Source organism: Heteronotia binoei, chromosome 1 (genome assembly GCF_032191835.1).
Source record: "Heteronotia binoei isolate CCM8104 ecotype False Entrance Well chromosome 1, APGP_CSIRO_Hbin_v1, whole genome shotgun sequence".
Classification (NCBI taxonomy): domain Eukaryota; kingdom Metazoa; phylum Chordata; class Lepidosauria; order Squamata; family Gekkonidae; genus Heteronotia; species Heteronotia binoei.
This window is the reverse complement of record NC_083223.1, coordinates 132717965-132736526: the sequence shown is the minus strand read 5'-3', so window position 1 is coordinate 132736526 and position 18562 is coordinate 132717965. Positions and strand designations below refer to the sequence as shown.

Below are 18562 nucleotides of genomic sequence, written 5' to 3'. Positions count from 1 at the left end.
AAGTTAGCTGAATGCAGTTTAACTGTTAAAGTAAAATAAAAGGCATTTTTAAAAGCAAAATAACTACTTGTAAAACACATTCTGTTGTCCATACCAAATCCTCAGCTGTCACTGGCTGCCCATTTTTGTTGTTAGCAACTACAATCTTCCCCAATCTCCTTTTCATATCTGACAGACTGGTGGTCAGTGCTAAGATTGCCATGATTTCACTTGCAACAGCAATATCAAATTGAGCCTGAAATAAACAAACAGATAAATAAAGGTATACAAAGATAGAGGCACTTGAAGTTCCTTAACTGCTTAGTCCAAACACATCCCTGGATTTTCCAGTTTGGTAGATTCTGGATAGTATATGACTGTAGCCTTTCCCTGTTCAGGACGCTTACAACCATCGCTTCCTCTATGCTCTGGAGTCTTGTGAGCAAAAATTCTACTCTGTGAGCTACCAGCATTGTGAGCAAGCAATTTGACTACTGTGTAAATTAGTTTGCTCTGGGGCCATCCTTCCTGAGCTACTACAAAAAGGTGTGAGCCTGAGTCTAAAAAAACTGTGAGCTAGCTCACACTAACTCAGCTTAGAAGGAACACTGCTTACAGGCAGCCCAAGGAGCCTGCCAAGGTGGCTCTAATTTTTCACTCTAATTTCTCTCCCAATTTGCAGGCTACAGATAACAGGAGATCTTTAACCAATATCCATCCCCTGCTTGTTCTCACAGATGAAGGGATCAGCAGTGTAATGAAGAAAAACCATGGGCAGCTGTCATCAGAATGAGCCCAGGAAGCTGTCATCACAATGAGTCCTAACTAAGGCAGGGAACTGGAGTGATGAAGTAGCTGTTAAGACATGTACCACAGGCTGCCTGTGGGAAGATATGTAAGCTCAGCCTCCATGGTTGCATCCAATATTGCCATCCCCTCCATAGCAATTTGAAAGACAGTTTTCCACCCCTTCTCTGTCTGTCCACAAATGTGTGTTTAAAGGGCTGGGCTGCACTTTTTACAATACTTCAGACAGCATCACAATTATCTGTTTCTCATGTGGGATTTGACCATCCCAGCTTTTCCAGTAGCATAAGAAGGAGTAGAGGTTGATCTTACCTGACTCCCCTCCTCACTGGAACCCTAAATGTCCTAAATGGCAGAATGAAACCCATTATGCTTGAAGTATATTTATTATTCTACCTGGAACACTTTCATGGATCTAGCGTATTATATTTGGTCACTGAAAGAAATAGGCTTGCAATGTAATGTACATGGGAACCATTTGTGCTAAAACATATTGAGATTCACAAAAAAATAATTTTTTTAAAAGAGTTGACTTAACACTGATGACATGGTGAGATTTTAATTTCTAATTTTACTTAAGATCTGCTTCCCAAGCCCTGACCTCTGCAGTTTAGAGGCAGGGCCTTTTCAGGGGTAGCACCTTGCCTTTGGAATGCCCCCCCCCTTGAGGTTTAACTAATGCCTATGTCACTGTATTTTAGGCATCACAACAAAATACCAATTTTTAGCTAGGTTTTAACAAAGGGTTTTTATCTTTTTAGCTATTCTGTGGTCTACTTCTAGCCTGAGGACAGTTTTATAGATATTTTGGACTGCCCTATGATTGTTTTTAATGGCTTATTTTTAATATTAGTAATTTCTGTTGCTGTTTATGGATTTTTTTTTCTTGTAAGCTTCTCAAGCATACCTCTGGAAAAGTGGGATATACATTCTCTATATAAATCATTTTTACACCTTTGATACTTTATTAAATCTTACTGTCTAAAGAAGTTACTTTTAAGCAATTATTTCCCCACAAACTGAAGCAATGATGGTTATCATAGCTCACCTAAGTGAATGCAGTCTGAAAGAGAAAATGAGAAAGAGAAAAAATGTTCACATTAAAAGACTTTACTTACTTGACGGGAAAAGCCCTTCTCTGTACTGGCTTGCCCAATTGTTATTTTCCTAAGAAATCTGTCATTTGTATCCAACACTGAAATGAGAGACATTTTTTTTTAACAAAAGATTTAAAAATGCTCCACTAGTGCCCAGTTCCAAGGGCGCTATCTCCACATATCACACTATTACAAGAATATACTTTCTTTCATACATGCCATTTTCTTTTAATAGAAACAATATAATGTAACAATTTAAAACAATGTGTTAATTAAGGAATCACGGCACTAGAGATCCATGATCCAATCTACTGCCTCTTTTAGTTTCTACAAATGGCAGTCATGGGAGACCCCAGCCTGGATTGGGACTGCAGCGCTGGGGAAAGGAAGGCTTAACACTTTCTCCCCATGCCACTGCATTCTATTTGTCCCTGTAGCAGGAAAACATACAGAAGTGCATGAGGGTGAGGTGTGATTTACACTGGAAAAGATGTAAGAATCTCTTTTCATTCAGCAATACAGTGTCTTTCTGAATAACCCTGTGCCCGCAATGGCTGATAATTATAGATCGTTAAAGAGACAGGAGGCCAATGTCTTGCTTAGTTTGGCCCATAGTTACGTCAGAAGAGGGAAGAACCACAGAAACACAAGCTTTGAAGCATGGCTCGGTTTGTGTTAATCACTTCACATACTGAAAGTGTATATTCTACTCTGAACTTCAGAGTATGAAGGTTTTTTAAAAAGTAATTATTACTAGGCAATCCTAACGTTTACTCAATTGAAAGTGTCACTAATTTCAGTCAAATTTATACTCTAGTAACAATGTTTAGGATAACAGATTAGACTACAATACCTATACATGGTATTGCACTGTTATACTTATGGCCTTTACAACATTAAAATTGTATAAAAAATAAGAACAGCCTTGCTGGATCAGACCAGTAGTCCATCTAGTCCAGCATCCTGTCTCACACAGTGGCCAACCAATTCATCTGGACAGCCAACAACAGGGCACAGAAGCTGAAGTCTTCCCCTCAGGATGATGATGCATCCTGGCTCTGGGATTCAGAGGATGAGTTCCTCTGAATGTGGAGGATCCCTTCAGCTACCATGGCTAGTAGTCATTGATAACTTTATCCTCCATTAATCTATTTAATCCTCTTTTAAAGCTGTTTATTTCTGTGGTCATCACTACATCCTCTGGCAGTGAATTCCACATTTTAATCACTCTCTGTGTAAAGCAAGATTTCCTTTTTTGCATCCTGAACTTACTGCTCATAAAGTTTCATTGGATGTCATTAAATTCTAAAATTTTGAGAGAGGGAGAGATTTTCTCTTTGTCAGTTCTTTCCACCCCATGCATAATTTTATAAAGCTCTATTATATCTCTTTTCTAAACTGAAAAGCCCTGGATTCTTATGGAGCGAAGATACGTAGCTTCCTCCGGGGGGGGGGGGGGGGGGGGCGATCCGCTGCCTCCACCTCCGATCCCAGCTCTTCCCCTGCGCCTGCCTGCCTGGCTACAGCTTCTTCCAGCAAGCGCTGGGATCGCTCCACGTGGCCCCATCGCAAACCCAGCGCTTCACGAGCACTGGCTGTGGAGAGGGCAGCGTGCTTCCTCCTTGCCTGCCTGCTGGCTCCAGCTCTGACGCTTACAGCAAGCGCCAGGATCGCTCCCTCCGCCCTCCGATCCCAGCGCTTGCTTTAAGCATCAGAGCTGGAGCCAGCAGACAGGCAAGGAGGAAGCACGCTGCCCTCTCCACAGCCGGCGCTCGCGAAGCGCTGGGTTTGCGGAGGGGGCGGGTGCTTCCTTCTTGCCTGTGTGCCTGGCTTCAGCTGTGATGCTTAAAGCAAGCGCTGGGATCGGAGGAAGCGATCCCAGCACTTGCTTTAAGCATCAGAGGTGGAGCTAGGCACACAGGCAAGGAGGAAGCACACTGCCCCCTCCGCAGCCGGCGCTCGCAAAGTGCTGGGTTTGCAGTGGGGCCACGTGGAGCGATCCCAGTGCTTGCTGGAAGAAGATGGAGCCAGGCAGGGAGGCGCGGGGGAAGCGCCGGATCAGAGGCAGAGGCAGCGGATCGCCCCCCAGGAGGAAGGTGCGTCCTATCGTCCGGAGCACCTTATGCTGCGAAAAATACGGTATACACACACACACATATATACACACTGTGGCTAATAGCCACTGATGGACCTCTGCTCCATATTTTTATCTAACTCCTCTTGAAGCTGGCTATGCTTGTAGCCGCCACCACCTCCTGTGGCAGTGAATTCCACATGTTAATCACCCTTTGGGTGAAGAAGTACCTCCTTTTACTAAAGACAGATAGAAATGCTAGACACAAGAATAACACAGTGCAGGAGATGCAAGTATGAGAGCTGCTTATCACATAAATGCTTTTTTAAAATGGAAGATGCTGCCACAGAAAATAACCAATGCCAGCGTACATAATTTCCAAGAGTTTGGCTCATCCAAATACAAAACAGCTCTCAAACATTATGCAACTGCCATCAGATAGAAGTACTTCCAGTGGCTTTTAACACTAGGGGTATTCTGTCAGAATTTGCCCTCAGGCTGGGTGTAGAAGAAGGATATTTGTGAAGACCACATTTACTTCAGCATAAATTTCTTTCGAGAATAACTGACACTCCAATTAATTTCTTAGTAGGAGCAAGATAAACAGATAAGAGCAGAGAACTGGTAAGTCTAGATGGCTCCTTCCACACAAAGACACACAATTATAAATAAGCAATGATACCAAATGAATACAGCAGACAACAATGTATTCAGAGTGTCTCTCAGCAAGAATCAAGAGGCCAAGATCTGTTAGCCTCCGTATCATTCAGCCTGCCATCCATAATAACAGAGATGAATTCCACCCCCCCCCCCGCCTCTTTTGACTTAAACACTACGGTTTCCAAGCCACAGAAAACTCCATAAACACTATTGAATGCTCTGCAGTTTAACTGGGCTTCCTCAGTCACTAGGCCATTCAAACGCTGCTACTGTGATTGATAGGAATTGCTGGCTAAAGTTTCCAGGGTTGCAGTGCCTGAAAAATTCCAGGAAGCTGGTAACACCCCAAGCTATACAGTGCAATTCTATTATCACACATACACAGATTCTTGCTCCTTGATTTGGTTTATTTTATTCTCTTCCAAGGTGTCTGGACTTTATCTTCCCAGACTTGATTTCTGCTCCAAAAAGGGATTATGAGGATGACTATGCTTTCAGTTCTTTCCAGCTCCAGGTATTCAGCATTGATTATGTAATGTCTCTGTAGTAGTTTTCCCACTATGGATACTTCTGATCCCTCAAATGTTGAATACACCTCATTTTCTGTTGTTTAGCAGATGTCTCAGTCAGCTTATATAACATATGAGCTAACTCTAAAATGCACAATCTCCTGTGCCTTATAAGCAAAGAAGCCAAAGACCAAGTTCTTTGGGGCATGCCTCACCTTCTGTGTTCCTTACCTTTTTCTCTCTCCCCACCCCCACTCTGGGAATACTCTCTTTTTCTCCCTCCAGAGTATAATGAGGCCATCTGAAGGGGACATCAGGAACCTCACACTGAAGTCAGAACTTGGCTAAGGAATTTAAAAAGCCTGAGAGGTTACGGATGGGGGGAAATAAGGAAGATTCCAACAGTAAAGGAACTCTTGTGTCAAAACAGGACAAATTGCTAAGTTGTGGTTAAAAAGAAACAGTGACCACTGACTGACCCTCTGCTAAGTATCTGGAAGCAAGAAAAGAGAGACATTGTGGTTAAATTGGCCAAGGACAGTCATAGGCAAGAACGTCTTAAAAACTGGGAAATAGCTTAGATGTAATAGTTTTAAAATATAAAACAATATGCAGAGTTAGTGTGAAGGAAGGTGAAAAAGAAGTGATTAGGCAGTTGCTAAATTTTACTTAAGCACCTTTTCTTCATATGTACACATGAAACCATTTTTGCCTCAAACAAGGTGAGGTTAGAACTCATGCAGAAGGAACAGTTGCAAAGAGATGGTGTAGATCAGGGGTCCCCAGCCCCCGGTCCATGGACTGGTCCCATGCAGGGCCGGCCCTAGGCGCATAGCACTCCAGGCAGCCTCGCCACCCTGCTGCCCCCCTCCACAGTGCCTCTTCCTTCTTCCCTTCACAATTTTAAGGTCCAGGAAGGGACAGTGAAGTGTCATGTTCCCGGGCTCTTAAAGGGCCAACACCCCCTGCCAATCAGCTGATTGGTGGGGAAAACCGCCTATGCCCCTCTGGCACACTCACAATCAGCGCTGAGGGCAACAGTGGCAAGCGACCCACTGAAAAAGCACTGCTGCCCTTGCCTCCTCCCCACTATAACTGATGGAAATTCAGGCACTTCAAGCCATGGATCCCCCTAGTATTGAAGGGTGGTCCTCTCCAAAGCTAGAGTGGAAAGGGGAGGGGGGCATAGCCGCTATAGTCACTAGTAATTCAGGTGCATCAAGCCCTGGGTCTTCCTAGCATCGAAGGGTGCTCCTCTCCAAGGCTGTTGTGGAAAGGGGAGGGGGTATGGCTTGACGTGCTATGGGTATGGCCTGAAGTGCGGCAGATCTTCCTAGCATCGAAGGGTGCTCCTCTCCAAAGCTAGAGTGCAAAGGGGAGGGGGCATGGCTTGATGTGCCTGAATTTCCAGCAGCTCTAGCTGCTGGAAATTCAGGCGTGTCAAGCCCTGGGTCTTCCAAGCATCAAAGGGTGCTCCTTTCCAAGGTTAGAGTGGAAATGGGAGGAGGGCATGGTTTGACATGCCAGAATTTCCAGAATCTATAGCTGCTGGAAACTAGTTAATTTGTTAGCTCTAACCTGATATGTGTGTGGCTGGTCTTGCTCTCCTTAGAGTTCTAAAAAGTACCTACAGGACTGCTGTCTAGTCAACAGAGTTGAGCTAAGTGAAAGAAGAACAGCAACCGACTTCTCATTCCTTCTCTTTTGTTGCTGGGAAAATAGGACTCTGCCTAAGGAAGACTTTTTAGATAGAGTTACATTTTTAACCAGTTTCTCCTTCTCTTCTCCCAGGCTGAGCTCCAGGTTGTGAAGGTTGGAATTCTGTGTAGTGGCTGAACCCACAACCAAGATAATCATAGCACCCAGGATTGGCCATGAATTGTATCTGTATGTCTCCCTCTCTTTCCCACAACAGCTTCAGAGGAGGGGCTAGAGACAGGGAAACTAAAATGGGAGCAAGGGTCACACACACACACACCTCTGCCCCAGTCTTGTTGCTCCAATCAAATTCAGAGCTCACCACAGCTACTTTGAAGGAAGAAAAAAATATGCAGAGTGCCAGTCTTCTGCATGACATGTGGCCTAATTTGTTGCCTCTATTAACGCCTACCTCTTTGCCATGTTATTGTAGAAGGGTCTATGTCAAGTCGCACAAATTTGTGAATCTCCTCTGCTGTTAAAGTGTCAGGATCCATGTTATTTATTCCCAGCCGCTGGGGGGAAAGAATCAGACTTGTTGATTAGAAAGTTCCAGAAATGTATGGAGGACTCAAGTCACAAAATCCACCCACAAAGCATAGTGTCCCTGTCATGGTCACAATGGTTGGTGCAGAAGAGGTCACATAACTCCAGCCACCACATGCTTTGTTCAGTGTTGTGTAGCTGTTGCTATGCCCACTAAAGGGCCAGGCTACAACTGTTTGTGGTTTTGGGTAGAAGACCATCCTGAGCAAAACTGTACTTATCTTAGTTTCTCATTTTAATTCTTAACTTCTAAATATGATTAAATTACTAATACATCATAGGGACAGTGCTAGAATCAAACTTTCACAGTACAAGCTGCCATTCTTTGATAAAGTAAATGATTACCAGTTAAATCAGCACATGCAATTTAAAACCAAGTTTCTGTATTATACAACTGTAAATGATCAGGGTCCTCCACTGTTTTGGGTGTACATTTCTCCATTGGAATTTATCCAACATTTATAGTGTGCAAGAGCGAACTCTGTTCAAAATTCCAAACATGCATGAAAGAAAATGAACAGCTGTAGAACTGCTGTGAGAGTCTGAGGAAGAGGTAATCACTGAATGCTTAATTATGAGTAGTGAAGGACCCCACCTGGAAGCCAAGGCCCTTATTGTGACTGAAGGCCCACATCCCCAGCATAGCTACTCTTCATCCTGTTCTCCATACGTAGATTCCCTGAAGCCACCAGTCAATACTTCATTTGGTACTGAATGGAGTGGTTGCCGCTTTACCAGAACAAAATTCACAATGTGGTGGGGAAATATTGGGATGCATACCCACTGGCAGGATGGGGGAAAACTTGCCTGCATCTTGTGAGCTTTCAGCATACAGTACCAGTTTGGTAACAAGAACAGCTGTTTGTCAGATTTAGCTGTTTGATGGCATTTTTCTGTTAACTGGGGCAACAAAAGTGCCTGTCTGTCAAAATTGGCGGGTTTTGTTGCTGCACTAGCCTCCCAAGGATTCTTTTGTTTGTCAGTTGCCTGGACAACAAAAGTTCCTTTGGAGGTGAATAAGGTCCATAGAGTTGATATTAAAAGTTCTTATAGGACAGGAAATTGGACTGTTAACATGCATTATCAAACCCCAGTGCCTCTCCTTGCAACTGCTCCTCAGCAGGAAGGGGAGCTACACCCTTCTTTGCTACTGAAAGAATCTTCAGTGGTGGGAAATAGGGTTCTGAGGTCATATTCCCTGTACTAGATATTCTGGGATTTCTTCCTCTGCCCAGCCTTTTGACAGCAATGTGACACCCCCCCACACCTTTACAACAGAAAGCATAATTAAGACCAATGAAATTTTCATGGGCCATACTTGTTTCGCATAAACTATAAATCTGAATTTCATTAAAATTCCCCACATTTAAGTAAGTTTAACCTCCCTACTTAGATGACTAAAATGCAAACATGTAAGAAGAAACCAGGTACAAAATTACAACCAGTAAAACAGCTTTTGGAACCGTATCATCAAATTACTACCCCCCCCCCCCCCCCAATGTTTGGAGTAGCAATGAAACTCCAATGAAAATAGTTTTGAACAGATAAACTCAAATCACATATCAGTGAGAGCCACAAACATAGTTACTACCCATGTCCTGTTTTATTTCAGGGTAACTGAGTTGCCTAAAACTTTAAAATATACACTTTTAAAAAAAACTGTCAGTGGTAATTTAAAAACCAAAAAATATCAGATTTTTTAAGTACTTTGTAACCATCCATTGCCACCCAGTAGTTATCAACTATACTCACTGGTACCATAAATTACCCCCTGAAAGTGATTGCTGTGAGCCAACAGGTCACTTTCCATATATCAAAACTGGCTACAGAAGGAAAAAGTTAGTAACCAGACACTCCCAATCAAATCATACTCATTTCCCCTCTTATCAAATTCTAGCACAAATCATATGCTCATTCTCTGAAAGCATATGCTTATCAGCATTCCAAGCAACTAGCAATTATTTGTAGTGGAAAATTATCTGTAAGTGCAATGTACACATGCTGTAATATATGACAGCTGTCTCTTCCTACATAAAGTGATAAGAACCATAGTTAAATAGATTGGGCTATTGTAATGTGCTACGAGTTGCCTTCACAGAAAACTCAGAAGCTTCAGTTAGCACAAACTGTGGCTGCCTGACGTTTAACTACAATGAGTATCTTTGAACTTGTTAACCTGTTCTCAAGCAAATACACTGGTTATCTGTTTGCATACGGATTCACATTAAGACATTGGTCATATTTTAAATTCAAAAAATCAACAACACAATCCATGTAATGATATTAGGAACAACCCTGTGGCACAAAACACTGTAAGTTCTTTAGTTCACCAGAACTCTTTATCAAGCCAGATATTACAAAAATAAAAAGAGGGAAAGGCAGATGTTTTATGTTATGATATGAAAATTGTTTCAGAAGACAGCCATGTTGGTCTGCAGTAGAACAGCTAGATTTGAGCAGCTTTTGGGGGCAGCTTTTAAGAACATAAGAGAAGCCATGTTGGATCAGGCCAATGGCCCATTGATATGTTGAATTATTTGGAGCCAAAAATGATTTATATATTTGCATATCCAACAACAATGCAAGAATTTGCCTTTTAATACGCATAAATTCCTACAATTGGGATCAATATCCCTTCTCATAAAGTGTAATATAGCTGGAAGAATATGCCACTGCATCATTAGTCTGATAGTTTGATATTTAATACTAAAAACTTTTGAATTATAGCTAGAAGAAGATCATATTATGTTCCAATCTTGATCTGTGAGTCTATTTTGACAATATTCCATTTTGTCTGATATTTTAAGAGTTTTCTTCTGCGTTTACATTTAATACAGTGATTTCCAACCAGGGTACCGTGGTACCTTGGGGTACCATGAACACTTCCTAGGGGTACCGTGAGATGTAGATGTACTGTGATGCCAGCCAACCCCCCTCCACCTGTCACCTCCCTTCGACCAGGCTGGCCAGGTGCAGGGCAACTCCAAAAAACACATGCACACAAGACTGGCAGCGGCACTGTATGCACACGCAAGGAGGCTCTGCCTGGCTCCACCTCCTCAGCATCCTCCTTTTTGTTCACACTTTGCCAATCAGCAGCAGGCAATGAATAGAGCAGCACATGTCACCTGCTGCTACTGCTGCCAATGACCGACTCCTCTGCCCCTTTTTCGCTGCGCCACCAGGCAGATCATCTGGCTGATTTCCTCCTCCTCCATCCCTCGGACTGACGGCTGGGCACTGGCCATAGTATTGAGTTGACAGCAGACTAGTAAGCAACAAATTCAGGAAAAGGCCATGCCACGAGGAAGGCATGTGGTGGAAAGTTGGTTGGGCGGGCCTCGGGGGCCGGGGCTCTTGAGGCTGCTGAGCATGATTCCACTTGCACAGAGGGAGGGAGGGGGAGCGAGACGAGGCAAGCGCACAGAGCCAGGACTACTGGGAGATAAGTGGGTCGAGGGGACGGGGAGATAAGGCAGAGAGCAAGTGCCATGCAGGTGGCCTCGTCAGTGACAGCAAGAGCTCTGCCTCTCTTCTCTAAGGCACCTAAAATGGTGGGTGCTAAACTGGTGCAAAATGGACCCCATCCCTCACTGGTATGGGGAGATGTCCTCCTACGAATTGTACTAAGTTGCGGCACAATTTTCCCAAGCAGGTCATCTCCTCAGCTCCCATTTACTTTTAATGATCTGAAATAATAGCACAGAGTATTCAGACATGTTTTCTAATTAGGTTTATTTTGGAGTAGCCGCTCTTGGATGAATAAGCAACCAAAAACAACTGTGCCTCCCCAAAAAATCAAACAATTACACTAGGAAAAATATTTCACTCTGTAAGTGCATGAGCTTCAATAAATTTTTACAACAGTATCAAAATGGTTAAAAGGAAAGTCCCACTAATATGTCCATTCCACTGGGTGACTCCGAAGAAATTTTCAATCTTCAATGGGTATATTACGCCAAATTCATCATGCAGTTCAGAGTCCAACCTCAGATATTGGCTTAAAAGGGAAAATTCACCTTCACGTGATCGCTGATTACAGCTTTTTCATAAGCCGATCAAATAATCTTTTTGCAAGTTTTAATTTGTTTTCACATCATTAATTAATGAATAAACAGAAACTTAACAGCAATAAACTAGTATGTGGGCGTTTGGCTAAAATTTCATTTAAAAAATTAAGTCTTTTTACCCTGCCTTTCCATAAAGGATCAAGGCAGCTGATAATATGTCAATAGGCAAAAATGTATTAAAATCAGAAAAATGCAACCATTTTTCAACAAAGCAAAAATGCATGTCCAGGTTGAGAATTCCTATTGGAATGTCTGCAGAACTAAGAATGAACTTATGAAATACCCAACTTTCATAAAAGACTGTTTAAAAGAATACCTAGATTCAAGTCCAGAAACACCCTAGAGACCTACAAGATTTCTGGGGTATAAGCTTCTGAGATTCAAAGCTCCCTTTGTCAGATACTCCCTTTATCACAGTTTTGACTCTCAAAGGAATCTGTTCATTCCAAAGGGATCTGTTAAGGCTGGGTGAGTGTGCATCAACGTGGCAAATGAAGTTCAACATGGACAAGTGCAAAGTAATGCACATTGGGGCCAAAAATCCTAACTATAGATACAGGTCGATGGGGCCTGAACTGGCAGAGACTGAACAAGAGAGAGATATTGGGGTCATGATAGATGGCTTACTGAAAACGCTGAGACAATGTATGACTGCAATAAAAAAAGGCCAGTGCTATGCTGGGGATTATCAGGAAGGGAATTGAAAACAAACTAGCCAGTATCAAACTAGCCAGTACTCATTTGGAGTACTGTGTACAATTATGGTCACCACACCACAAAAAAGATATTACAGCATTGGAAAAAGTGCAGAAAAGGGCAACTAGAATGATTACAGGGTTGGAAAACTTTCCCTATGAAGAAAGGTTAAAGCATTTTGGGCTCTTTAGCTTGGAGAAATGTCAACTGAGGGGTGACATGATAGAGATTTACAAGATTATGCATGGGATAGAGAAGGTAGAGAAAGAAGTACTTTCCTCCCTTTCTCACAATACAAGAACTCGTGGACACTCAATGAAATTGCTGAGCAGTCAGGTTAGAATGGATAAAAGGAAGTACTTCTTCACCCAAAGGGTGATTAACACATGGAATTCACTGCCACAGGAGGTGGTGGCAGCTACATGCACAAATGGCTTCAAGAGGGGATTGTATAAACATATGGAGCAGTGGCTATTAGCCACAGGGCATAGATGGACTCTGACTGGAGCAGTGATGCTCTGTGTTGAGGGGGGGGGGGGCTTCTAGTCTCCTGGCACCACTGATGGACCTCCTGATGGCACCTGTTTTTTTTTTTTTAAGGGGGGGTGGTGGTGGTTCGCCACTGTACTGAGTGTTGGACTGAATGGGCCTATCCTGGCCAGTAAATTCTAAGAGGTTTTGGATTCAAGATAGGCACAGTACTGGTCTGTTTAAAATCATACAAGTGTTTTGAGCTAAAATTGCTGCAAAAAGAAGGGCTTGCTTGATATCAAAATTAAAAATTAATTGTAAAGAAAATAAGAGCAACTGGCCATCTTAAGAACAGCTTGCTGAATATATTATAGAGGGCTATAGGCCAGCAAACTCCAGAAGGCTTGAGCATCTGGTTAAATGAATCACTTTGTACTGGCTCTAGCTTCTATATGAAAAATATACACACTTAAGTGTCTTGGAGTGAATGAGAGAAAAGATGTGGCAGAAGAATATTAACATTTGGTTGGTACTAGTGGCTGTTAAACCTGGAAGAAACATAGAAAGGAATTACTCCCAAGGAAGTCTACTGATGAAATGGGCCTATATCCGGGTGCTCATAGACTTTTGTTGCAATATGGGAATGTTAAAATTGGGCCTCTGTTACAACATGAAATATGCAAAAATTTATAATACGAAGTATTAAAATATATGAATGGATATTTAAATTGGACCTTTGTTACAATATGAAGAATGCAAAATTTAAAATGTACAGTAATAACATATATAAAAGTTTTAAATTGTTTTAATCAACTTTGTTAATCAACATATCACAGTAGTTGTTTAATTTCCATTGTCTGTTCCATTAACTGTGATCCCCTTTTTGTTGTTAAACTATCTTAGCATGGCAAAACCAGCTATAGAAAGGTTTTATAATGTATAAAATTACATCTAATTTAACCACAACAACTTCAGAAGCTTACAAATCTAAATTAGTTTTAATTTGGTACCCCATTGTTGACTACCTTACTGAAAATGCGGTTATGCCAAAGAATAGATTATATCTTAGAATGCTGTACTTTTGATTATTATTTGACCATTGGCTGTTATTTTAATATTTACCTGTAAAATGATACCAAAATAATAACTATTTGTATTGCGTCATTATTAATGATTTAATAAATATGTTAAATTGTAAATGAATAATACTGAAAATAAAAATTATAAAGGAAAAAAAATCTATCTTCACAAACTATGAAATATAGCATTGTTAGTCTGCTTGCTGCATTGCGAAAACACATCTGCCATTCCAAAAAGAAAATCAAACATGTCCAAGATTATCCAACCTGTCTTCTCAAAACAAAACAAAAAAATTACTAACACAAAGCGGTATCTGGCTTTTATTTGCAGGCTGCTTCAAACCCTGATGGAACTCAACAGTACTGACCTGGCTGAGAGAATGAAAGGTACAAGAGCAGCACTGGTATGCAGAACATCTCAGGGAGGATTCAGGCTAGCAGTGTTTTCCATTTTCACACTTTTACAGACTATCTAGGGGGAACTTCCTAGATTGTCTAAAAGAGTGGAAATGTAAGTCTGAAGTTGCCATGCTTTTGGTGGTCTGTGAAAATTGTGCATTTTGAGAATGTCATGAACTTGAAGTGCATCATATACTAGTACACTTCAAGGAAAATGCAATTCCACAAGACTATAAAAAAATCATGATGATACAGCATAAATGACTTAATTCATCTGAACCCATCACTGTTGGGGGATTGTCTGGTCCCATTTGCTTTAAAACAATCAGACACCCTGAGACAACTTAAATTCAATGGGTATAGTTAAAAAATCAATGACTTCTAGAGGAATTACTGAAATATGATTAAAAGTAAACTTACTTTCATGCGTGCAAGCTGTATAGCTGAAAATTTCCTCATTCCATGAACTAATGGAACTAATCTATTATACAAGGCCTGTAAACAACATACATTGAAAATCATGACAAAGCCCCTCAAGATTCTTTCATTTGCAGCATAATCCTGATCCTGACAAAAAAAAACTAAGTGCAAGGTTCAGACATATGTTCTCACACATCTCCAAATTTATCTCCATTCATTATATTCTTATTCAATCTAAAAGGAAACAAACAAAATTCTTATTCTCACGATGGAGGACTGGGAGGGCAAAAAGGCTTATATAGGGTGAGGACCCAAGCACATGCTGCACCTCACTAAGGGATCCCTGTCAGTGTGGCAGGGGTGGATGGCAAACTTCATCTTTCCATACAGGAATTAATGCTAACCATTCCATTATTGCCTATTTAATGTACAGGATAATTTCCTGGTGGGCACTTGGGAGCCACTGGTGGCTAGCAGCAAGCAGAGTCAAGCCTCAGCATCTTGCCAGCAGTACAGAGGTTACTTGGCTCAGATCCTAGAGTGGCAAAGATAATCAGTATCAGCTCACAATTTGCCTCCTCCCAGATTGCTACCACATTATGGGAGGAAGCACTAGGTAAGATAAGGCTCACTGCTACCACCCTTTCACTGAGTAGTCCTGCACCACTGGCTTGCGCCACTGCAGGGGCCAGTTAGCTTGGCTTGCTCCAGGGCTACTGCCACTTCCCAGTCTGCTGCCAAGATTAAGCTTGCTCCCCACCCCTAGCAACTTCAGTTGCATAGTGCTTTCTCTAGCAGGGGAGGGCAAGGAAGGAGAGAGGATGGGCAAAAAGCAGGACAGGTAGAACAGTTTCTGGCTTTGCCTGTGTGGTGACAGGCCAGTTATCTCACTCTAAAATGAGGTGTACTTTTGGGCACAATTCCAGACACAATTCAAAGTGCTGGTTCTTACCTATAAGGCCCAAAATGCCTTGGGGCCAGGGTATCTGAAGGACCATCTCCTTCCATACTAGCCAGCCTGTCAATTAAGATCTGCCTTTCAAGCTCTGGTCTCTGTGCACACCCTCAGAAATGGGGCAGCTGGTGGCAAGAGACAGGGCATATTCTGTGATGGAACCTTGACTTTGGAATGCCCTTCCTTTTGAGATTCACCTGACACCTACTTTACCTTTTTTATGAGCCAGACTAAAACAATTTTTCTACTTAGGCCTTATTTAAGGATTTTATTTTATCAGTTTTTTTAATGCTCTGCTTTTGGTTTATGGATATTTTTATGCTGCTTATGTTGGCTTGTGTTTTAATATTGTGGTTTTTAATTGTAAACTGTCTCAAACGGGATGCTGAAAAGATGGCACAGAAAATATTCTAAATAAATAAATATATCTGCTCCCCCTTTTCCTATGAAACTTGGCTGTGTTGCCAGAAATTCAGGGTGTAGCCAGCTGTCAGGAAGACTCAGAACATCCTGAGAAGACAGTGAAAGTGAGATATCCCAAGTCTGACAATCTTACTCTCCTAACCAGCTAATAAAATTACCTGTGAATGGTTTCCACTACATCTTTAGAGTGACTCATGAAGCCTCCCAACTGACCAAGTGAGGTCCAGCTTCCCATTAAAAATTAAGCTAGCAAGGTGACTAAATACTAGTTTTCTAATAACCTGTAAAAGCAGACCTCAAACCATTGTCTTTTGTTCTGTTCCAGACCCTCTATAAAAAATCAAGGAGGGGGCAGAATCCTAGATTCATCACTTCTGCAATTTGGGTATGTATCTAGACAGCAGAGATGTTCAGATTTTTATTTCCATTTTTGCCTAGGTGGATTTTATTCAAGTACTTTTAAACTTCTCAGTGAAATCTGCATTTATTCCAGCTTGCCTCCTTCCTTTCTCCTTTTTGTACTCAAACTTCTTTGCTTTTACATGGCCAAGATCTTAGAAGTCTTGCTTCTGGGCATTGCTCTCCCATGCAATGGGGGTTTCCTTTTAGTGGTTCAATTTACAGAGTATTTTTCTTATTTGATTGACCCCCATATTCGAAGGCCATTTATGCTGGCCCGTTTTAATGTGCTTCCTTCTGCCATTTTTTTAAAAATACCACTCTCTGATAGGCTATGTCCTTGCAGGTTGAGGGAAATTGAAGGAACATACTATGTACTTCTATCCTGTAGATTCTACTGTGATTTACATGCATGTTATCTAGATCCTATATTGCAATCCATGGAGGGTAAATCTGATGAAAGCAAGATAGGGAGCTTACTAGTCTCAAATAAGGCTGAAACCATCGAAGTGATGGCAAGCTTCCTTTACTGTGCTTATAGGAGAAGTCTGTTTAGAATGTTTAATTAACCACCTTTTTCATGCTTCCTTGATTTGATGCTGTTATTGTTATGCCAATAAAAGTTCTGTGACTGGCTTTTAAATGGCATAAGTTGTTGCTACATGTTTACTGAAGCCTCTAAGCATGCCCTACACTTTTCTCAGTATTGCTGCTTCAGGAAAGCAAGGAAAGGGAGTTTTACTGTACCGAATGCTCAAGTTCTTTGCTCAGACACACAGCTGTCTAGTATCCTGACTGACTCAGAGATAGGCTATGGCACTTGCTCTTTTTAAAGAGAAAAGGCTGGCTTGCCTTCCCCTTACATTTAGAGGTTGCAGCTTCTTTTAATCAATGCTGTGACTGAGGTCTCCACGGTTTGTTTTGCTGCCTTGGATAGCCTGCTTGGCTAGAGTGCATGTTAACCAGAGTGGAACACGAGCAGAAAATACATGACTCAATTTCATACTCAGAAGATAAATAATAAGTCTCAGTTCAGAAAGCCACTGAGTTAAGCCTCTGTAACATTATCATGGTAGTGTTCACAGAAAGTCCACAATGATAAAAGGTACCCTTACCTTATCAGACTGTGTGTTTTCATGCAAAATCCTAGCATCAATAGCAGCAGCCAGCAAATTATTTGCTGCAGTAATGGCATGGATATCTCCTGTTAAGTGAAGGTTGAACTACAGATGAACAAAAATGAGAAAGACATTTGTTTAGCACACTCTATGAAACAAAGACAGACTGGCAAAACCTGTCCAAGTACTTTCACCTGTGGGATTAACAACATTACAAATCTTGCAGGAAAATCATCATCATTAGGGTTGAAGGGATTTAAAATGAGTTATATGGCCTCAGTTCAATATGATAAATCTTAGCTGATAGACCTTAAGTATGGATGCATTAAGGCAACTTGGAAAAAGAAGGATTTTTCAGGATCTGAGGGTATCTGTGATGTTACTCACACAGCTGATTTTAGAAGACCTTTTAATTTATTAGGAGACTACTGAAGGAAAACGCAATAGTGTACTCTGACCCCACCAAATTAGGTGTATGAGCCAACACTAATATATTAGTGATATATATATTAGTGTTGACTCATACACCTAATTTGATGGAGTCAGAGCACACTATTGTGTTTTCCTTCAGTAGTCTCTTCAGTACTTTTCCTTCAGTAGTATTTATATATGGTTTTTGTGAATGTAACATCTTTTCTAGACACCCTGGGGCTGAACGGTTTCAACCAGCTCAAAAAGAGGATATAAAGACTACAATTATTTAAGCATCTGTTTAACTTGAACCCCTTAAGTAGTTTTTCAGACAAATCCATGCTTGTCTCGATATATTTTCTCTGCTCCAATAACAAGAACTAGAGTAATTTTTTTTAAAAAAACATAATGATGTAAGGAAATTTTTTAGCTTACCTCTTCCATTGGTATAACCTGAGCATATCCACCCCCTGCTGCACCACCTACACAGAAAAGGAAGTGCTTCCATTAAATTAGTATAAACATTCTGCAGAAAGGCATGAAAAAATAAAATGCAGGTAAGAGAACCAATCAGACATTTGGATTGTCTAGTAGGAATTACCAAGAAACTAACAAGTATCCGCAGTTCAAAATACTCAAGTGCTCATAATGTTGAATACTGCTGCATTTACAATGAACATTTTGAAAAGCAGCAAACTGTCAACCACCAGTAAGGCAGAGTGGATAGATTCTAAATCTGGAAGAATGGCCT

The 18562-nt window shown here is 41.3% G+C and overlaps 1 protein-coding gene across 2 annotated transcripts in view; it reads right to left on the bottom strand.

Annotated features, from left to right (window-relative positions):
* The window catches only part of MTHFD1L (methylenetetrahydrofolate dehydrogenase (NADP+ dependent) 1 like), a 269374-nt gene that overhangs the window by 179504 nt on the left and 71308 nt on the right, over nt 1-18562 (bottom strand). For both annotated transcript variants that reach the window (XM_060240830.1, XM_060240823.1), the window contains exons 13-18: nt 18247-18293; nt 17398-17505; nt 14506-14580; nt 7237-7339; nt 1905-1981; nt 95-235 (exon numbers count right to left, since the gene is read on the bottom strand). In XM_060240830.1, the coding sequence (XP_060096813.1) occupies nt 95-235; nt 1905-1981; nt 7237-7339; nt 14506-14580; nt 17398-17505; nt 18247-18293 (551 nt within the window). The remainder of the gene's footprint in view (nt 1-94; nt 236-1904; nt 1982-7236; nt 7340-14505; nt 14581-17397; nt 17506-18246; nt 18294-18562) is intronic.